Here is a 13,626-nt window from a genome sequence, read left to right on the forward strand (position 1 = left end):
TTTATAGTACTATAGATTCATGATGGTGCGTAAATGGAGAGGTGCATACCGTTTCGGATTGCGTGCGCGCAACTGCGCCAGCGCAGGCGGAAGAAAACGTGCGCCTGTGCGGACGCTGTCCGTTGAAGAGCAAAGGCTGGGTGTGCGGACTTGCGTATGCGCGTGTGGTATCACGAGCGTCAGACTCGAGCGCTCGTGTGACGCCAAACGTCAGCCGATGGACTTGCAGTGAACGATAGCTGTTTGTTGGGGTTGCATACACCTCCGATGGTATGGACAGTGCACCGTTGGTGCCGGTACTGAGCTCCATGGCGGCGATTCAACAAGCACTGGCTGAGGAAACCGAGCGTCTGGTTGCCCTGCGCTTTAGCAGCGATCCAGCAGCCGTAGATTGTGTCTTCATGGACGAATTCCTGGCAAGATCAGCAGCGCGCGTGCGGCGGTTCGCAGTGGTGTACGATGTGGACTTGCGGCAGGTTCCGCAGGCTGCGCGGCGCTTCGGCGTTGAGGCGTGGCGACCCCTGTCGCTCCAGTTCTATTATCGAAAGCGCCTCATCAAGGTGGACTGTGGTACTGGAGACACGGCGCGTCTGACCCGTCCGGTGCCGAGCGTGCAGCAGGTGGTGGACCTCTTCGAAGTCGTCTATCGACAGGCGTTGCGCGGAAAGGGTCTCGCGATGGCGCCGTTCCGACTCTAGCGCGGACTGTGGACGTATGCTGGCGGCCTCGGAGGTGTAGGATGCAAAACGTCAGCCCCGCAGCTTCAATGCATGGCGGGATTCGCTCGTGCGTCATTCGTGCAGCATTCCATATGCTTTGATGGCTGCTGCGAACGTCGACTCATGCTATGAAGCTCCCGAGATCGTAAGAATGCCAGGTCCAGGGCGCTGCATCGCCCAAGTGGACCGCAGTTGCCACTCACGAGGGAGCGTGCGTCGACCACGTATACCGAAGCGCGCGAACGCAGAAAGCTCCCCGTCTGTGGAACAGCTGGAGCCACAAGGGTGGACACGGCAGCGCGAGCCGCACCTGGCCACGAAATGTTCATGAGTGCACGGGTACGGCTCGCTGGGGAACGCCCGCTCACCGGTCTCGCGGCAACTGACATACTGCGCAAGGCGTCGTAATCACTGGCCAGTGCCTAGACGTATGTATGCATGGATACATGTGCGCGTACGTGCGCTCAAGCGTCGCTCACGCAGTCTCCTGGATACATTCGACACCAGTCTGAGACCAAGAAAAGGCGTCATCGACTATATCAACGGGAACGATGTGCGGTACACTGCACGCAGACGGCACAGCGTGCTACCACATCGCCGTAGTGCGCGCTCAGAATGAAACCTTCGGATGCTGCGTCAAATTTTGGTGTCTGGATTTACCCCGGATACTTCAAATGCTTTGTCAGGTGCGCCTGCTTCCTATTTGTCGCACGTATCCACATTCGAGACTCGTTTCCTATTCATACTGAGAACAGCGTGCTTCTTGTCCTACCATGCATCAATCGGCAGTGTAGATGCGCGTGCACCTTCCTCGGCTTCCGTTCGGGCTCGGAGCCCGTCAGCGGCACTCATGCAGGGTAGCGCTACCACCATCGCTGCTGGTCATACACAGCCAGTTGCTCCTGTGGGCGAACTGGATTTATATCGCACCACGGGATCGCAAACTGACCCAGGCTCGACGGTGACAGCTCCGGTGCCTCGCGGGCGATGAGCTCCAAAATGGCATCGTAAACGAAGCGCTGACCTCGATCACTCAGGTGAAGTCCATCGATGAAGAGGCCGGAACGTTCCGCTGGAGGCAGCTGCTCGATTTGCGTAAAGAGATCTAGGAGCAAGACTCGATCTCGGGGTCGAATCTGCGCAGCAACACGGCGACAAGCAGCCGCGTACTGTCTAGTTCGTGCACACATACGATCAGACTCAGTTCGTTGACCTGAGTCCGATGGCTGGTGGGCGTCGGGCGCAGCGCGCTCCGCTGCGAGACTGCTTTGGATATGGCGCCGCCGAGCTTCCTCGTCTACCCACGGTGGCGTCATCAGCAGAACACGAGGGTATCGAACAGACTCTATCTCATTCGCCTCCGATGCATCAGGTGCCGGTGCCGCTGCGAGCGACGGTGGCGTTCGACCGTGCTGCTGCCGCTGTGGACGCCTCTCGCTGGTCAGGGTCAGGGATGCGTCGTGCGAGCGCTCCAGTATGAGCCGAAGCATCTCGTAAACATTGCTTGCGTATTCATCCAGTGGAACGTACTGTGCAGTACCGGGTGCTGCGGCATCATTCGCTCCAAACCAGATCCCAACGAGCAGCAGACGCTCCTGTGCCACATCCGACAGGTGATGCCGGACCACTGGCAGCGCCCACCGCGTGTTATAACCCGACAGACCACGAAAGATGCAGTCCGCCGCACCGTTATATGCGTGAACGAGTCGCAGACCCCAGCCAACGGAGGTGTATCCAGCGTATTCGTTGATATCGAGGCCGCGACGTGTCAGCGAGTCACCCAGAAATAGCAGCACTGGAGTGGCAGCGGCCATCCGGCGCGCAAAGAGAGCCCGAAACTGCTCGGTAATACCGCCGTGAGCCCTGGACACGACGCCGCCCAGTGCGTTGAAGGTTCGTTGCCAGCGTAGCTGCCATGGTAAGCGCTGCTGCGAAGCTAGGGCGCTGACCGGTCGCTCCTCCGACTGGTTGAAGGTTGCCGCGTCGCGCGCTTGCGCGGGGTCTTCGACGCCCGCAGGCTGCTCGGATGCCATTAGCCCAGCTCAGTGCACTCAGTGACAAGCGTAGAATCCATAAACCGCACCAGCATAGCAGCACTCGAGTCGCTGAGCGGACAGTCGGACCTAAGGACGTTACGCTTGCAAGGCGTATGCGCTCGCACTCGACTGCAGTTGGTGCTGGCGCTGCGGCATGCCAAGCGGCATGCGCTGCGTACCTTGCTCGAGCGCACTACGTTGAAGCAGCGCATGGACGAGACTGCTTCATACGAAGTACGTGAACTATGCGAAACAGATCTTGAGCACGGGTTTCCAGAGTTGCTTGCCCAGCTTACACAGACGGGTACGCTGCCGTTGTCCTTTTGGCGCGAACGCTACCGCCTTCGCCAGCAGCTGCCGGGCACGTACGTGACGCTGGTGGCCGTCGAAAGTGCCACAAAGCGCGTAACAGCGACAGCAACGCTGCTTATCGAGTACAAATTCACGCGAAGCTGCGGGCAAGCCGGTCACATTGAGGACGTTGTGGTTGACGCAGCGTATCGGCGGCGGAACCTGGGCTCACGCCTCGTTCGAGAGCTGTGTGCACGAGCGCGGGACCAGTTCAAGTGCTACAAGGTTACCCTGGACTGCGTCGAAGAAAACGAGGCCTTTTATGCGAAACTCGGTCTGGAGCGGAAAGGTGTCCAGATGGTGCGCTACTTCCGTATTTGAGGCCCTGCACTGACCCAGCATCCGGACGCAAATAACCAGTGCCGAGAGGTGTACTCGTCGTTGCTGCGACTCCTGAACTTTTCCAGACGATCTAGCATATCGCGGATGACACTGAATGCAGGCGAGAAGCTTCCCGTGATCAAGTCTAGAATTCGCAAAACCTTTTCATTGCAAGCAGCAACATGTCATAATGTTGCACGAGTATAACCATCGGTTTTCGTATTGCAGCGCACGAGGGACGACGACCCGTCCGCCCAGGAGGCTTGCGGGCACGCTGCTGCGATCGCTGGCTCGCTCCTGGTGCTCAACGCGAGCGCCCCGGATTCTCCATATGTGTGGGATCACGAGCGTACCCAGTCGCTCGTTTCCTGGATGAAACGTGTGTGCACGAAGCCGCGCTCTCTGTGGTCGAATTCGCTACCTTAACCGTTGGCAGCGAAACCACCAGCTCGATACGTGTACTGAACTCACCGGTGTCGTGATGAAAACGCATTTTACGAGTTTTCGAGGGTTTGTGCAAGCTCGCACACCCTCGACAGCAAATGCTCGTTACCGATCATGCTTCGGATCACAACATGGATACGTTCAGCGTGCTTCTACGCTAGATGCCGCCTTTCTTCATCTGGATCGCCGCTTACACATGCGGGATATTCGGCCAAGGACGCCCGCATCGCGAACCCTGATCGCTCCAACTTGGTATCATGTATGTTCAATAGAGCGAAAACGTTTCGCAACCATGTAGGTTCAATGAATACCCAGGCGCAGACGCCTCCCAGCCTGTTTTGACCAGCGGCCTGCTATCGGTTTTGATTTACCCAGGTGCACCTGTAGTCTGGGAGGCTGCCCACAAAGTTGGATCGCGTCAGTTCTGCGGATCTGGCCTTCAGCACCGCACATCGTCTGATATTGATGGTGGCGTTGAGGTCTCGGTTCTTGATCTCCTTGCGTGCAGTGCCACTGGTTGAACGCACGATTGCAAGAAGTTTTAGAACTCGTGCTCGCTGTGCCACTAGAGGCTCGCCTATCCAACACCTCTTCTTCTGCTTCTTCGTCGTCGTCGCTTGTGCTTCTTCTTCGCTCGATCGTCAGCAAGAAGAGGATTTTTCGGCAGCGGACGATAACGGCCCTTCAGGATCCCCGACTTTCACGCCCATAACTTTCCCTTGCACTCCTTATTTCTTCAAATGAACACACCTTGAATGCATCAGCGCTAACCAGCGAGACAGCCTTTGATGAAACGCATCTAGGGATTGGAAAACAATTCAGGAGCATGTCAAGGACACGACGATGCGGGAATCGCGCAGGCATCGATCGGGCGACGCAGGCGGGTGCACACGCTCCAGTTCACACTGAAACGTAGGAGCAGGCGGTTGAAAGGCCCTCGCGTGGGCAACAACGTGCTCTGCGTTGCTTCGGTGGCGTTCATAGCAAGCTGTTCAGGTACGGGGTTTGTGAGGTCTGGCTTGGCCCAGGTGTGAGCAAGCTCTGCTCATAAACGTTATCTGTAGTCGGTACGAAGACGATGTTCTTGAACGCAGGCTGTGTGCCACGTCGTAGTGGGCCTGGGTCTCAGGCACGCCCCGTACGAGGTCTCGGACGTGAACGCAAGCTGCGCTGGAGCGCCCGGTTCGCGAGGCGACGAGTGGCGTTTCTTGACATGCTGGTACTTCCCAGTGATATGCTGAGTGAACTGGGACCACAGCCAGTGAGCCCAGTCATTTGGGTTGCCTCTTTGTTGAGCACGGTCCCGTTCTTCGTCGGACTGGTAGTGTTTCTGAAGGCGATAGCGCGACAGCGATCCTGTGCGACGTGCAAGGGCTCGGGTTTGGTCGCCACCGACTCAGCGAAGCTAGAACGCTGCCCACGGTGCGGCGGTTTTCTTCCATGGCAGCACTGGTGGCGATTTTTCACAGGATGACTTGTCGCTCTGTAGACCAGGACTCAGAAAAGGATCAAGGCCCCTGGGCGTTTAGATATGCGTCTGCCCAGCATCCAAGAACAGACTTGATCGGTGAGCAACAAATGCTCGGCGATACTGCGGAGATATTCTGTGCTCCTGTCGCTTGGTGCGCACCGCTCTAGGCCGCCTGAGCGTTGCAGCGTCCAGATTGTCTGGGGCGCGCGTCAGGCACTGCTGGAAGACCCGTACCAATGCCCTGCGAGCTGGTAGGCTGACACCATCCCTGCTACAAGAATGATGATATCAAGCATGATGCGTACCCAGCGTTTCTCTCGCTCAGACGCTAGCATGAAATATGGCTGAAACGTAGAACAAGCATGCGAATATCTCCGCGAGATTTGCGTAAAGGAAAACGCTATGCGCTCTGACGAACCAGAATGGCACTCGAGCTGAGCATTCCCTGACGCCGTGACGGACGGTGCTCGGTGGACCAGTTCGGTACGCGATCAATGGGCAGGCAAGTCACCCATCTGGTGGTGATGTCCTTGCGTTGCGGGGTGGTCGCAGCTGCCCAAAGTGCAAAATCCACTCTGACCTGGTTTGGACTTGCTCGGAAAGGCGCTCCCACAGAGCACATGCTGTTTTGTTCTCGAGTTGCAGCAAACACCGGCGTGCTCCTGTAATTTGAGGGCAAACGCTCCGTTGTCAGCAGTTGCCGCGCTAGCGTCACGCGGTTGCGAACGAAGGCTGGTTTCCAGTCAGGCCGATCCCGAGGCTGCCTCGCAAACTTGGTACCACGACGAGTACGCACGATCTGAACATTCAGGCGCATTCTGGATTTCGAACCTGTCCAAGTCGGTGGTGCAGAGCAGACTACACGGACGCGCACCCACAATGAGGCCGGCTGCCGGGAGCTCAGTCTCTCTGCTTCCGCAAATGCAGCCGCGCTGCCCTCGCCTCCCGGAGCGCCTCGCTGCCCTGTGGAACAGAGCCATGTACGCACCGGCGACGTTTCTTACGCCAAAACTTTCCGAATTGTTGACGACTATGCACAAAGTGCGCCACTGCACCCGCCACGCGGCGGCGACACGGGCACGTCAGCCACAAAGAACCCGTAGCGTGCTTCGCCTGGATGCCTGCCGCCGGTACCTGGATATCAAGGCCTCGTCGATACCGCGCCAAGCGTTAGCGGTGCGCTTAGCACGCATCGATTCGTTCAATGGATACAGATCCAGATCCGTAATACAGTACCCAGCATGGTACATATCCTAGCGCTGGAGGAGGCGCTCACGTCTCAAGTTGTCGCGCGCCCGCTCATCATATTCAGGCAAAGCGGCCTGTAACGGCGCTGTGATCGCAAAATGCGCATACAGGAATCGCTACCCTCGAGCCGACGCCCTTTGTGCGGTACAGCAACGCAGCGCTAGCTCTATGAACTATCTGCTCCAGCGGTTCAGGCGCAAAGGCGGATACGGAACAGCAGGCACTAGGCACACACGAGAGGACGTGAGAAACGACCAGAATATCTGAGAAGAAGTATAGGTAATGTAACTCGGAGGTAGGGAATTCGGTGGATACTTCACCGCGCACTGAAAAAAAAACAGAAAAAGAAAAGAAAGGAAAAAGCGCGTAATCAGAGAACGCTGGCCTAAGTAAACGTTCTGTCAATGAAGAAAAATCGAAATCGCTGCTTGCCGGTGGGCGCTCAGGCAGCGCTTCGTGGTACGCGCTGCAATCACAGCGGCGGCGTTACAGGCACGCGGCGCGCATGCAGCGCACGTCACGCTCGGGACAGCGGTTACGGTTGCGGGAATTTGAACCCGGCGCATGGATCGCGTTGTTGTTGAGCCTGCAGCCGTTGCAGCTGCGGGCGAGCGTGCGTATCGTTGCGCGTTGTATTTGCTCTCCGGCTCTTTCAAGCAGTCTCAACAGATAACATGTCTCTGCAGACACCTCCGCACTATCGTCGTCCTCAGGGAATGCGCTCACCACTTGCGTACGAAAAGGAGAATGTGCGCTTGACGCCGAACAATCTCACGCGAATGAACGAGTCTTTCGCTACGCCGTTCAAGGAGCTTGCAAACTCCCCGATGCGGCTGGAGGACAAAGCCTTGCTCGTCAAAAGGATACAGGAGGAAGCCTATAAAGCGAAGCAGCTCAAGCTCCTGAACGCTACGCTCATTTCTCGTCTGAGGGAAACCACTCTCGAGCTGGAAGGAAACAGGGAGAGGCTGCATCAAGCGGAGCAGCGCGTGACGCACCTGGACCAGCAGGTCAAGACACTGGAAGCGCAGCTCCACGACAAAGACGTGGATCTCGTCTCCGTTAGCAAACAGCTTGCACTTCAGGAGCAAGCAAATCGCGAGCTCCAGGCCTACATGCGGGAGCTGGAAGAGCTCAGGCTCGAGGTCGTTGCCTTGCGTGAGTCAAAGCAGCAGGTGCTGGTGGATATGGAAGGACTGCGTTTCGAGAAGGATCACGAAATGGAGCTACTTCAGAATGACATGGAAAAGCGCCAACAAGCTCGAGAGAGGGAGCTCGCCGAGTTACTGGAGACGGTCGCAACATTGCGGCGCGAGCAGGCACAGCTTCGGAGCACGCTTGAAACCATTGAATGCAAGAAAAATGAAGTTGCTCTTACTCTTGACCGCATGTTTGGCGAAGTCCGAGTCTACCGGGAGGCGTGTCAGCTGCGCGATCAAGAAAATCAACAGCTACGCAACAGGAACCTGGAGCTGGAAGGCGAGCGCACCCAGTTACTCTTGGAAATAGAGAGGCTTGGCAAGCAGATTGAGGCCCTGCGTATGGATCTGGAAACGACGCGTCTCAAGAGCACGTTGTATTACAAAGTTCGCAGTCTGTTGGGTAATCTATTCACTTACTTTACACGCAGTAACTAGACTCATTGAGAAAGATACGTAAACGGCGCGTGCGCTCCACGCCAGACCGAGGCGTAGCAGCGAATCATCCGTACATGGCCCCCGATGGGACACGCTATTTGTGGCAGCGGTCCGCGAGAAGAAAGCGATACCGTCGCGCTCGTACTTGCTGCTTTTATGCGTATATGAGTGGATGACGCAACCCAGGCGATCGAAACGTCTACAGCCCGGGCGCGAAAAATGAAGCAGACTGAGGGTAACGGCCGTTTGCGGATCAATCGCAAATGCACCCTGGAGGCGCACCCTGCTGACGTCGTACGATCACGTTGCCGGTCCAGAAAAGTGGGAATTCACGCGAGGCATTCCTGATGTGTCGACAGAGGCAAATGACAGGCTGGTGGCGGTGGAGGAGCTCGAAACGCTTCCGACTTTGGACGGGACATCGTCGCCAGCGCACGAGTCGCGTAGCTGCGTCCGAGTTCATCGTTTGGCGCTCGGCCTCGGGCTGACGGATATCGTATCGTAAGGCTGGTTTACGCATCATGTCTGTCTTCGTTGCATCTTGCGCTCCTACGTGTTCCTCAACGGACCCGTATAGAGCAAAGCAGACGACGCCCTGTCCGAATACTAACGCCTCGCCGCCACATGCGTTTCTTCTACGCGTCTCCCATATGTCACATCAAGGGTAATGATGGCATCGTAGACACGTTTGACCTGCATGGAGTCACCAGGGATCGACGGCCGGCCTCTCCGAGCAAGAAACAAGCATTCGACCGGCGTCGCGAAGCGCATGGACGGTGCTTATCCCAGGTCTCTCGTTCACAGATACAATGCGGAGCGAATGAAAATCCATATACAGGCATTTCGTGAAATCTCGACCCGAGTCGAGCAACGAGACTCATTCTCAGCCGCTCACCGTAGATGAAGAGATGGACCTGGAGATGCCGGGCTGAAGAACCTCATTGCCGTCGATGCAACGCTGCGTCAAGGAGACACAGCTAGAGACCTGAACGGAAAACAGATGAAACGAGGCAACGTTACCGGGGCTCGTCATAATCCGTAGTCGGGCATGGCAGATGCCGGGACGCATACCAACAAATGGGATGAGGTCGTCGAGACCGGTCTCGACACTCTCGACATCGTACTGAATAGTGGCACATGGCTTGTGCGCTTCATGTAGAGAGACTATCAATGTGTAAATCGCTCATGCGGACGAGGTTTTTGGCAGGACAACACGAGACCGCGCCAGAACACCAGCGATTTCAGTTGTTCAAGGGCGAGAAGCTCGCATTCGCCTACTTGTTCAATGCCTTGGAAAAGCAAGTAACTGACAAGTCGCGTTGTTAGGTAGTGACCCACGGCGCCGAGCACGCTGTAGCGCGCAAGGGCTGCTTTCGCGCTACCTCGTCCATAGCCTGCAACGAGCACGGGGATCGATTCGAAACGATTCCCATGGATGCGTCCAGGACGGCATCCATGAATCATGAGCAGGAGCGCACGCTGCAACAAATAGAGAAGAAGAGCGCCAAACAGAGACGGTTGCAAGAGGTGATGTAGAATACGCGGACCGGACCTCAAATGGCGAGACAATCGTAAGCGAGAGGCTTGCTATGGAATGACTCCAGAGCTGGCAAGCATGCGCGCAAACGTGCTTCGCACTCAGCCTTGAACGCGTCAATGAACATCCAAAAACATGTCGTGCTTGCAGAGCGCCCAGCGGCTCTGTGTCGAGGCAAGTCTCTGACGGAATCGTTCAGTACCCAGTTTGGGCATCGTGCAGAAACGTTGCGATCTGGCGATGAGCGAAAATCACTGGTCACGAGAGACGGGATTGGATCCTCGCCTGGAGCAAGGCATTGGCATGGTCGGGTTCCGCTCTGTCACGAACCGCTGGAGCACCGTCTTCACACAACGGGAACGATTTTGCGGGGTTACCGGTCGACGAAAATTCGTGCCCCATGGTTATCGATAACCGATTCCAGCACACTTGTTCTTCACGCCGTATCAGAAAAGAGGCGCGTCTCATATGCAATGCTCGTCATATCGACGCATTCCACGACGGGGTCCAGGGCCTGGGCGGGTCCCCGCTGAGCCTCGGCGACGACGACGTCGCGCGCACTGTGCGCAACGGCACGAAGGCGGTTGTGCGGCACGCCTCAGAAATACAGCGCGTACGGCACTTTTGCCGTTTCGCATACATATCCACGCATCAGAGACGCGGTCCTTACCGAGTACCTGGGCAGACTCGCGTCCTGCACACGACGCCAGCACAGAGTCACGTCGACGGATCGCAGCCGATGAGAGCAGTTGCAGAGGATGCCTCCGAGGACCCGTGAGCGATTCCTCCACAGCAGCCGCCACAGCAGCCGCCACCACGGCCACTTCCATGTACGATGGTTCCGCGAACGATACCGGGAACTGGCCCCCATCGGGCCGTGTTACGCGTCAAATACAACGCGGAGATTCTCTCGACAGCGTCTACCGACAGCAGAAGAAGCAACGCGCATCCGCGTTTCATCGACGTCAATCGCTCGCCTCTTCGACAAGCGCGGCATTTATGGCAGTGCCAACCTTCACGTAACGCCGCATCTCAAAAACCAGGGCCGCATCATCCACGAGCAGCGCTCCAAGTTCGGATGAAGCGTCATAAGGCAGCAGCCGTTGCAGGTTCATGTTGTAGCGTCGAAGTTCCTGAAATGAACGTCTCAGAACAGATGCACCGATCTCCCAGTTCGGAAAACTCCGCACGATAGCCTTACACACGAGTTCGAGCTGGGCCTTCCACTCCGAGCGGAACTCGGCCAACACGAGGCGCCAGTGCTCCGTCGACGGTGCGTTCGCTCTCGGTGACGATTCGGCCTTGGAGGAGGCGAGCGTCAGAAACTCCCCGAAACTGCCCATGAGCACCATCGCCGCCAACTGATTCGTACACGCCTCGAGCTCCAGCTCGAATTCCCGCTTCATTTCTTGCAGCGTTTCGAGGCCAGCGTCGGTGACCGGATCGCGCTCACGCTGAACCGAGGACGCCACCCGAGTCAGGCGTTGAACAATCGTTCCTAGCTGATTGATGAGGAACGCGTTCCTGTTCTGAGCCGTCTGAAAACGCTCCGCCATGCCATGCAAAATGCGATGCATCTCTCGTTGCTGCACGTGCAACGACTTGAGCACCATCGCATCCGATGAGGGCACGCGTAGCGCCAGCGTGAGCAGTATCTGCACGTAGTCTGCGTAGCGTTGCACAACGGCATGTATGCGCCGTGCGAGCTCAGTCTCCGGATCCTGTTCAGCACTGTATGCAGCAGCAGATATTTCGAATAGGAGCCGTGGATCCGCTTGCGCAAGGCTCGTTTCGTTCGCATCCAAAATTTCCTTCAGACGCGGAATGATCGCTAGTTCGACACGCGAGAAGAATATCTCGAGCAGCGCGAGTCCATTTGCACGTGCGTCGTCTCGCTGCGTCTGTCCGATTCGGGTGCACAGCAGGAGACCAACCACATCTGTTGTCCGGGCGAAATATTCTGAGAATCGCTCCGCCACATAGTCTCTTGCCTGCAGCATGACGTGCTCCAGCGTGGGCGACTCAACAGGTCCGAAAAAGTCCGCGAGAAAGTCCCTTTCAGAGCTGCAGATCGTTAGTAGCATCCTTCCAACCGACCAGAAGATGCGTTCTGGGGGAATGAGCCGCCCCTCGGCCTGAGCGACGGCGAGAACTAGTGGAGGCTCGGCCAGCTCCTCCAGAACGGCTAGGCGCTGGCCGAGACCACTGGGAGTGGCAGCGCCAGCCGCGGTCCGGTCACCTGCCGCAGCGCTACCAGCTGTTGTACCAGCGCTACGCATTCGATCACCGCTGGTGGAGGTGGCGGCTTTGCTGTTGGACATCCAGGAGCTCGTGAACATCGACGGCAGACGAAACGACGTCGCGGTTGGCAGCAAGCGCTGCCAAACCGCCCCAAGGGAGCTCGACATTGACGGTGGAATCAGCAAGGTATCTTCGAGATTCTGGTCCGGCTCGTGAAGGGCCCAGAGTCCATCCAGGTACTGGCGAAAGAAATTCAGATACACCCGACTCTGCGTATTCTTATATGTTTGCGTGATGCTCTCAACCGCCTCCGGTGCAACGTCTTGCAGAAACTCGATGAAATACCTATATTTCAGGAGCATATTCTGTTGCAGAATCTGAATATTCGTATTCGGCTCTTCCAGACGACTCATTTGACCCAGCAAGAACGCCTGCAACCGAGCGACCACTCGACGCTGCAGCTCGTGCAGGATAGGTCGCAGGTCTTTGTAGGCCGCAGTTCGCTGTACATCCGGAAGGCTGGCGAACGCTAGCTTACTGCGAAAGCGCTTCACTTCTTCGAGGTAGACTTCATCGATCTGTGGGCGTGCTGTGAGCCTGCGTACGAGCGCTGGTGGTAGCACGACCTCCAGGGCGAAGGCTTGCAGGTGACCAGCCGCTTCGCGTGTTGTGTGCACGCGCTCGTTCCAGCGCTGACTTTCTACTTCATCGAAAGCAAGCCGACGTCTGCGGTCGTCCAGTTGCCCTAGAACTTGACAGAGTCTTTCTTCGGCGTCGGTGAAGAAGCCCTCGCAGCGAGCGAGTTCGGTAGCGGTAGTCTCGAGCAGCGGCTCGTCGGCAGCCACTCGTTGCAGCAGCTTCGATTCGAGCGCCCGCAGCTCTTGCTCGTACTGTAAGTAGAGTTCTTGCACGTGTTGCAGGGTGTCCAGAGACAGCGGCCTCTCGACCTGTGGCGCGTCGTCGAGTTCGCGTGCGAGTTTCTCCAGAAGCCGCCCTAAGTCGTCATCGAGTGCATCTTTCCCCAGAGGCGCTAGTGGTTCCTCCGGTTGGGCGATTCGCCAAGCCACGGCAAAGTCTTCCTCAGAGAAGAGGCTTTCTCCCATAAAGAGAGGTCGGTGGCTCTCGTTCGTGTCCCCCGAAGAGAGACCGCGTCGCTTAGAGCCAGAGTAGAAAGGCTTCCGCACGGAGTTTTCGAGGCCTACGGTCGACGACTCTACCAAGAGCACCCTGGTTGTGCAAGTGCTACCAGTAACCAGCGAAGACAAAGCCGTCCTCCTTTGGAGGCGTCCACGTTCTACCAGCCCCAGTCCAGGCGTGCAGCTACGCACTGGTGAGGCAGGCGTTGCATTCGTTCGTGACGGGCCGCCCGCACCATACGGGTGCCACACTGTTGCGATCCCGCAACAAGCGTCGTGTGTTCATCCAAACGACAGGTCCGCTGATACAGGTCACGCGCTTTCTTGATTCGTACGTGATGCTGCGGCGTGCATAGCCTGTGTTTACGCATACGATTTGCGGTGTCAGGTCAGGCATGTCTGAGCACAGGATGCACGCTGGTGGATGCTTCTCATCGACACGCGCGCCGTCACCAGCACATAACGTCGCATATATCGCGTTTCCC

At 57.2% G+C, this 13,626-nt stretch overlaps 5 protein-coding genes and 1 non-coding gene across 6 annotated transcripts; 3 read left to right on the forward strand and 3 right to left on the reverse strand.

The window, feature by feature from the left end:
* Positions 1–272: 272 nt before the first annotated feature.
* Positions 273–698, forward strand: CYME_CMS018C (thioredoxin-like U5 snRNP compornent dim1; the record flags this gene model as incomplete). Its single annotated transcript, XM_005538648.1, has 1 exon — positions 273–698. One exon carries the CDS (start codon positions 273–275, stop codon positions 696–698), a length of 426 nt encoding a protein of 141 aa, XP_005538705.1.
* Positions 699–1,582: 884 nt separating this feature from the next.
* On the reverse strand, positions 1,583–2,752 carry CYME_CMS019C (hypothetical protein, conserved; the record flags this gene model as incomplete). The annotated part of the gene is made up of 1 exon (XM_005538649.1): positions 1,583–2,752. One exon carries the CDS (start codon positions 2,750–2,752, stop codon positions 1,583–1,585), a length of 1,170 nt encoding a protein of 389 aa, XP_005538706.1.
* A 213-nt stretch (positions 2,753–2,965) lies between these two features.
* CYME_CMS020C (similar to glucoseamine-phosphate N-acetyltransferase-like protein) lies at positions 2,966–3,427 on the forward strand (the record flags this gene model as incomplete). The annotated part of the gene is made up of 1 exon (XM_005538650.1): positions 2,966–3,427. The coding sequence occupies one exon, from the start codon at positions 2,966–2,968 to the stop codon at positions 3,425–3,427; it is 462 nt and encodes a 153-aa protein (XP_005538707.1).
* Positions 3,358–6,996, reverse strand: CYME_CMS021T. The gene has a single exon (XR_002461647.1). It is a non-coding gene; the product is annotated as a hypothetical transcript (transcript).
* Positions 6,997–7,264: 268 nt separating this feature from the next.
* Positions 7,265–8,227, forward strand: CYME_CMS022C (hypothetical protein, conserved; the record flags this gene model as incomplete). The annotated part of the gene is made up of 1 exon (XM_005538651.1): positions 7,265–8,227. One exon carries the CDS (start codon positions 7,265–7,267, stop codon positions 8,225–8,227), a length of 963 nt encoding a protein of 320 aa, XP_005538708.1.
* Positions 8,228–10,729: 2,502 nt separating this feature from the next.
* Positions 10,730–13,108, reverse strand: CYME_CMS023C (similar to Golgi associated retrograde protein complex component VPS52; the record flags this gene model as incomplete). Its single annotated transcript, XM_005538652.1, has 1 exon — positions 10,730–13,108. One exon carries the CDS (start codon positions 13,106–13,108, stop codon positions 10,730–10,732), a length of 2,379 nt encoding a protein of 792 aa, XP_005538709.1.
* Between the last annotated feature and the right edge of the window lie 518 nt (positions 13,109–13,626).

This window comes from Cyanidioschyzon merolae, chromosome 19 (genome assembly GCF_000091205.1).
Source record: "Cyanidioschyzon merolae strain 10D DNA, chromosome 19, complete genome".
NCBI classification, from domain to species: Eukaryota; Rhodophyta; class Bangiophyceae; order Cyanidiales; family Cyanidiaceae; genus Cyanidioschyzon; species Cyanidioschyzon merolae.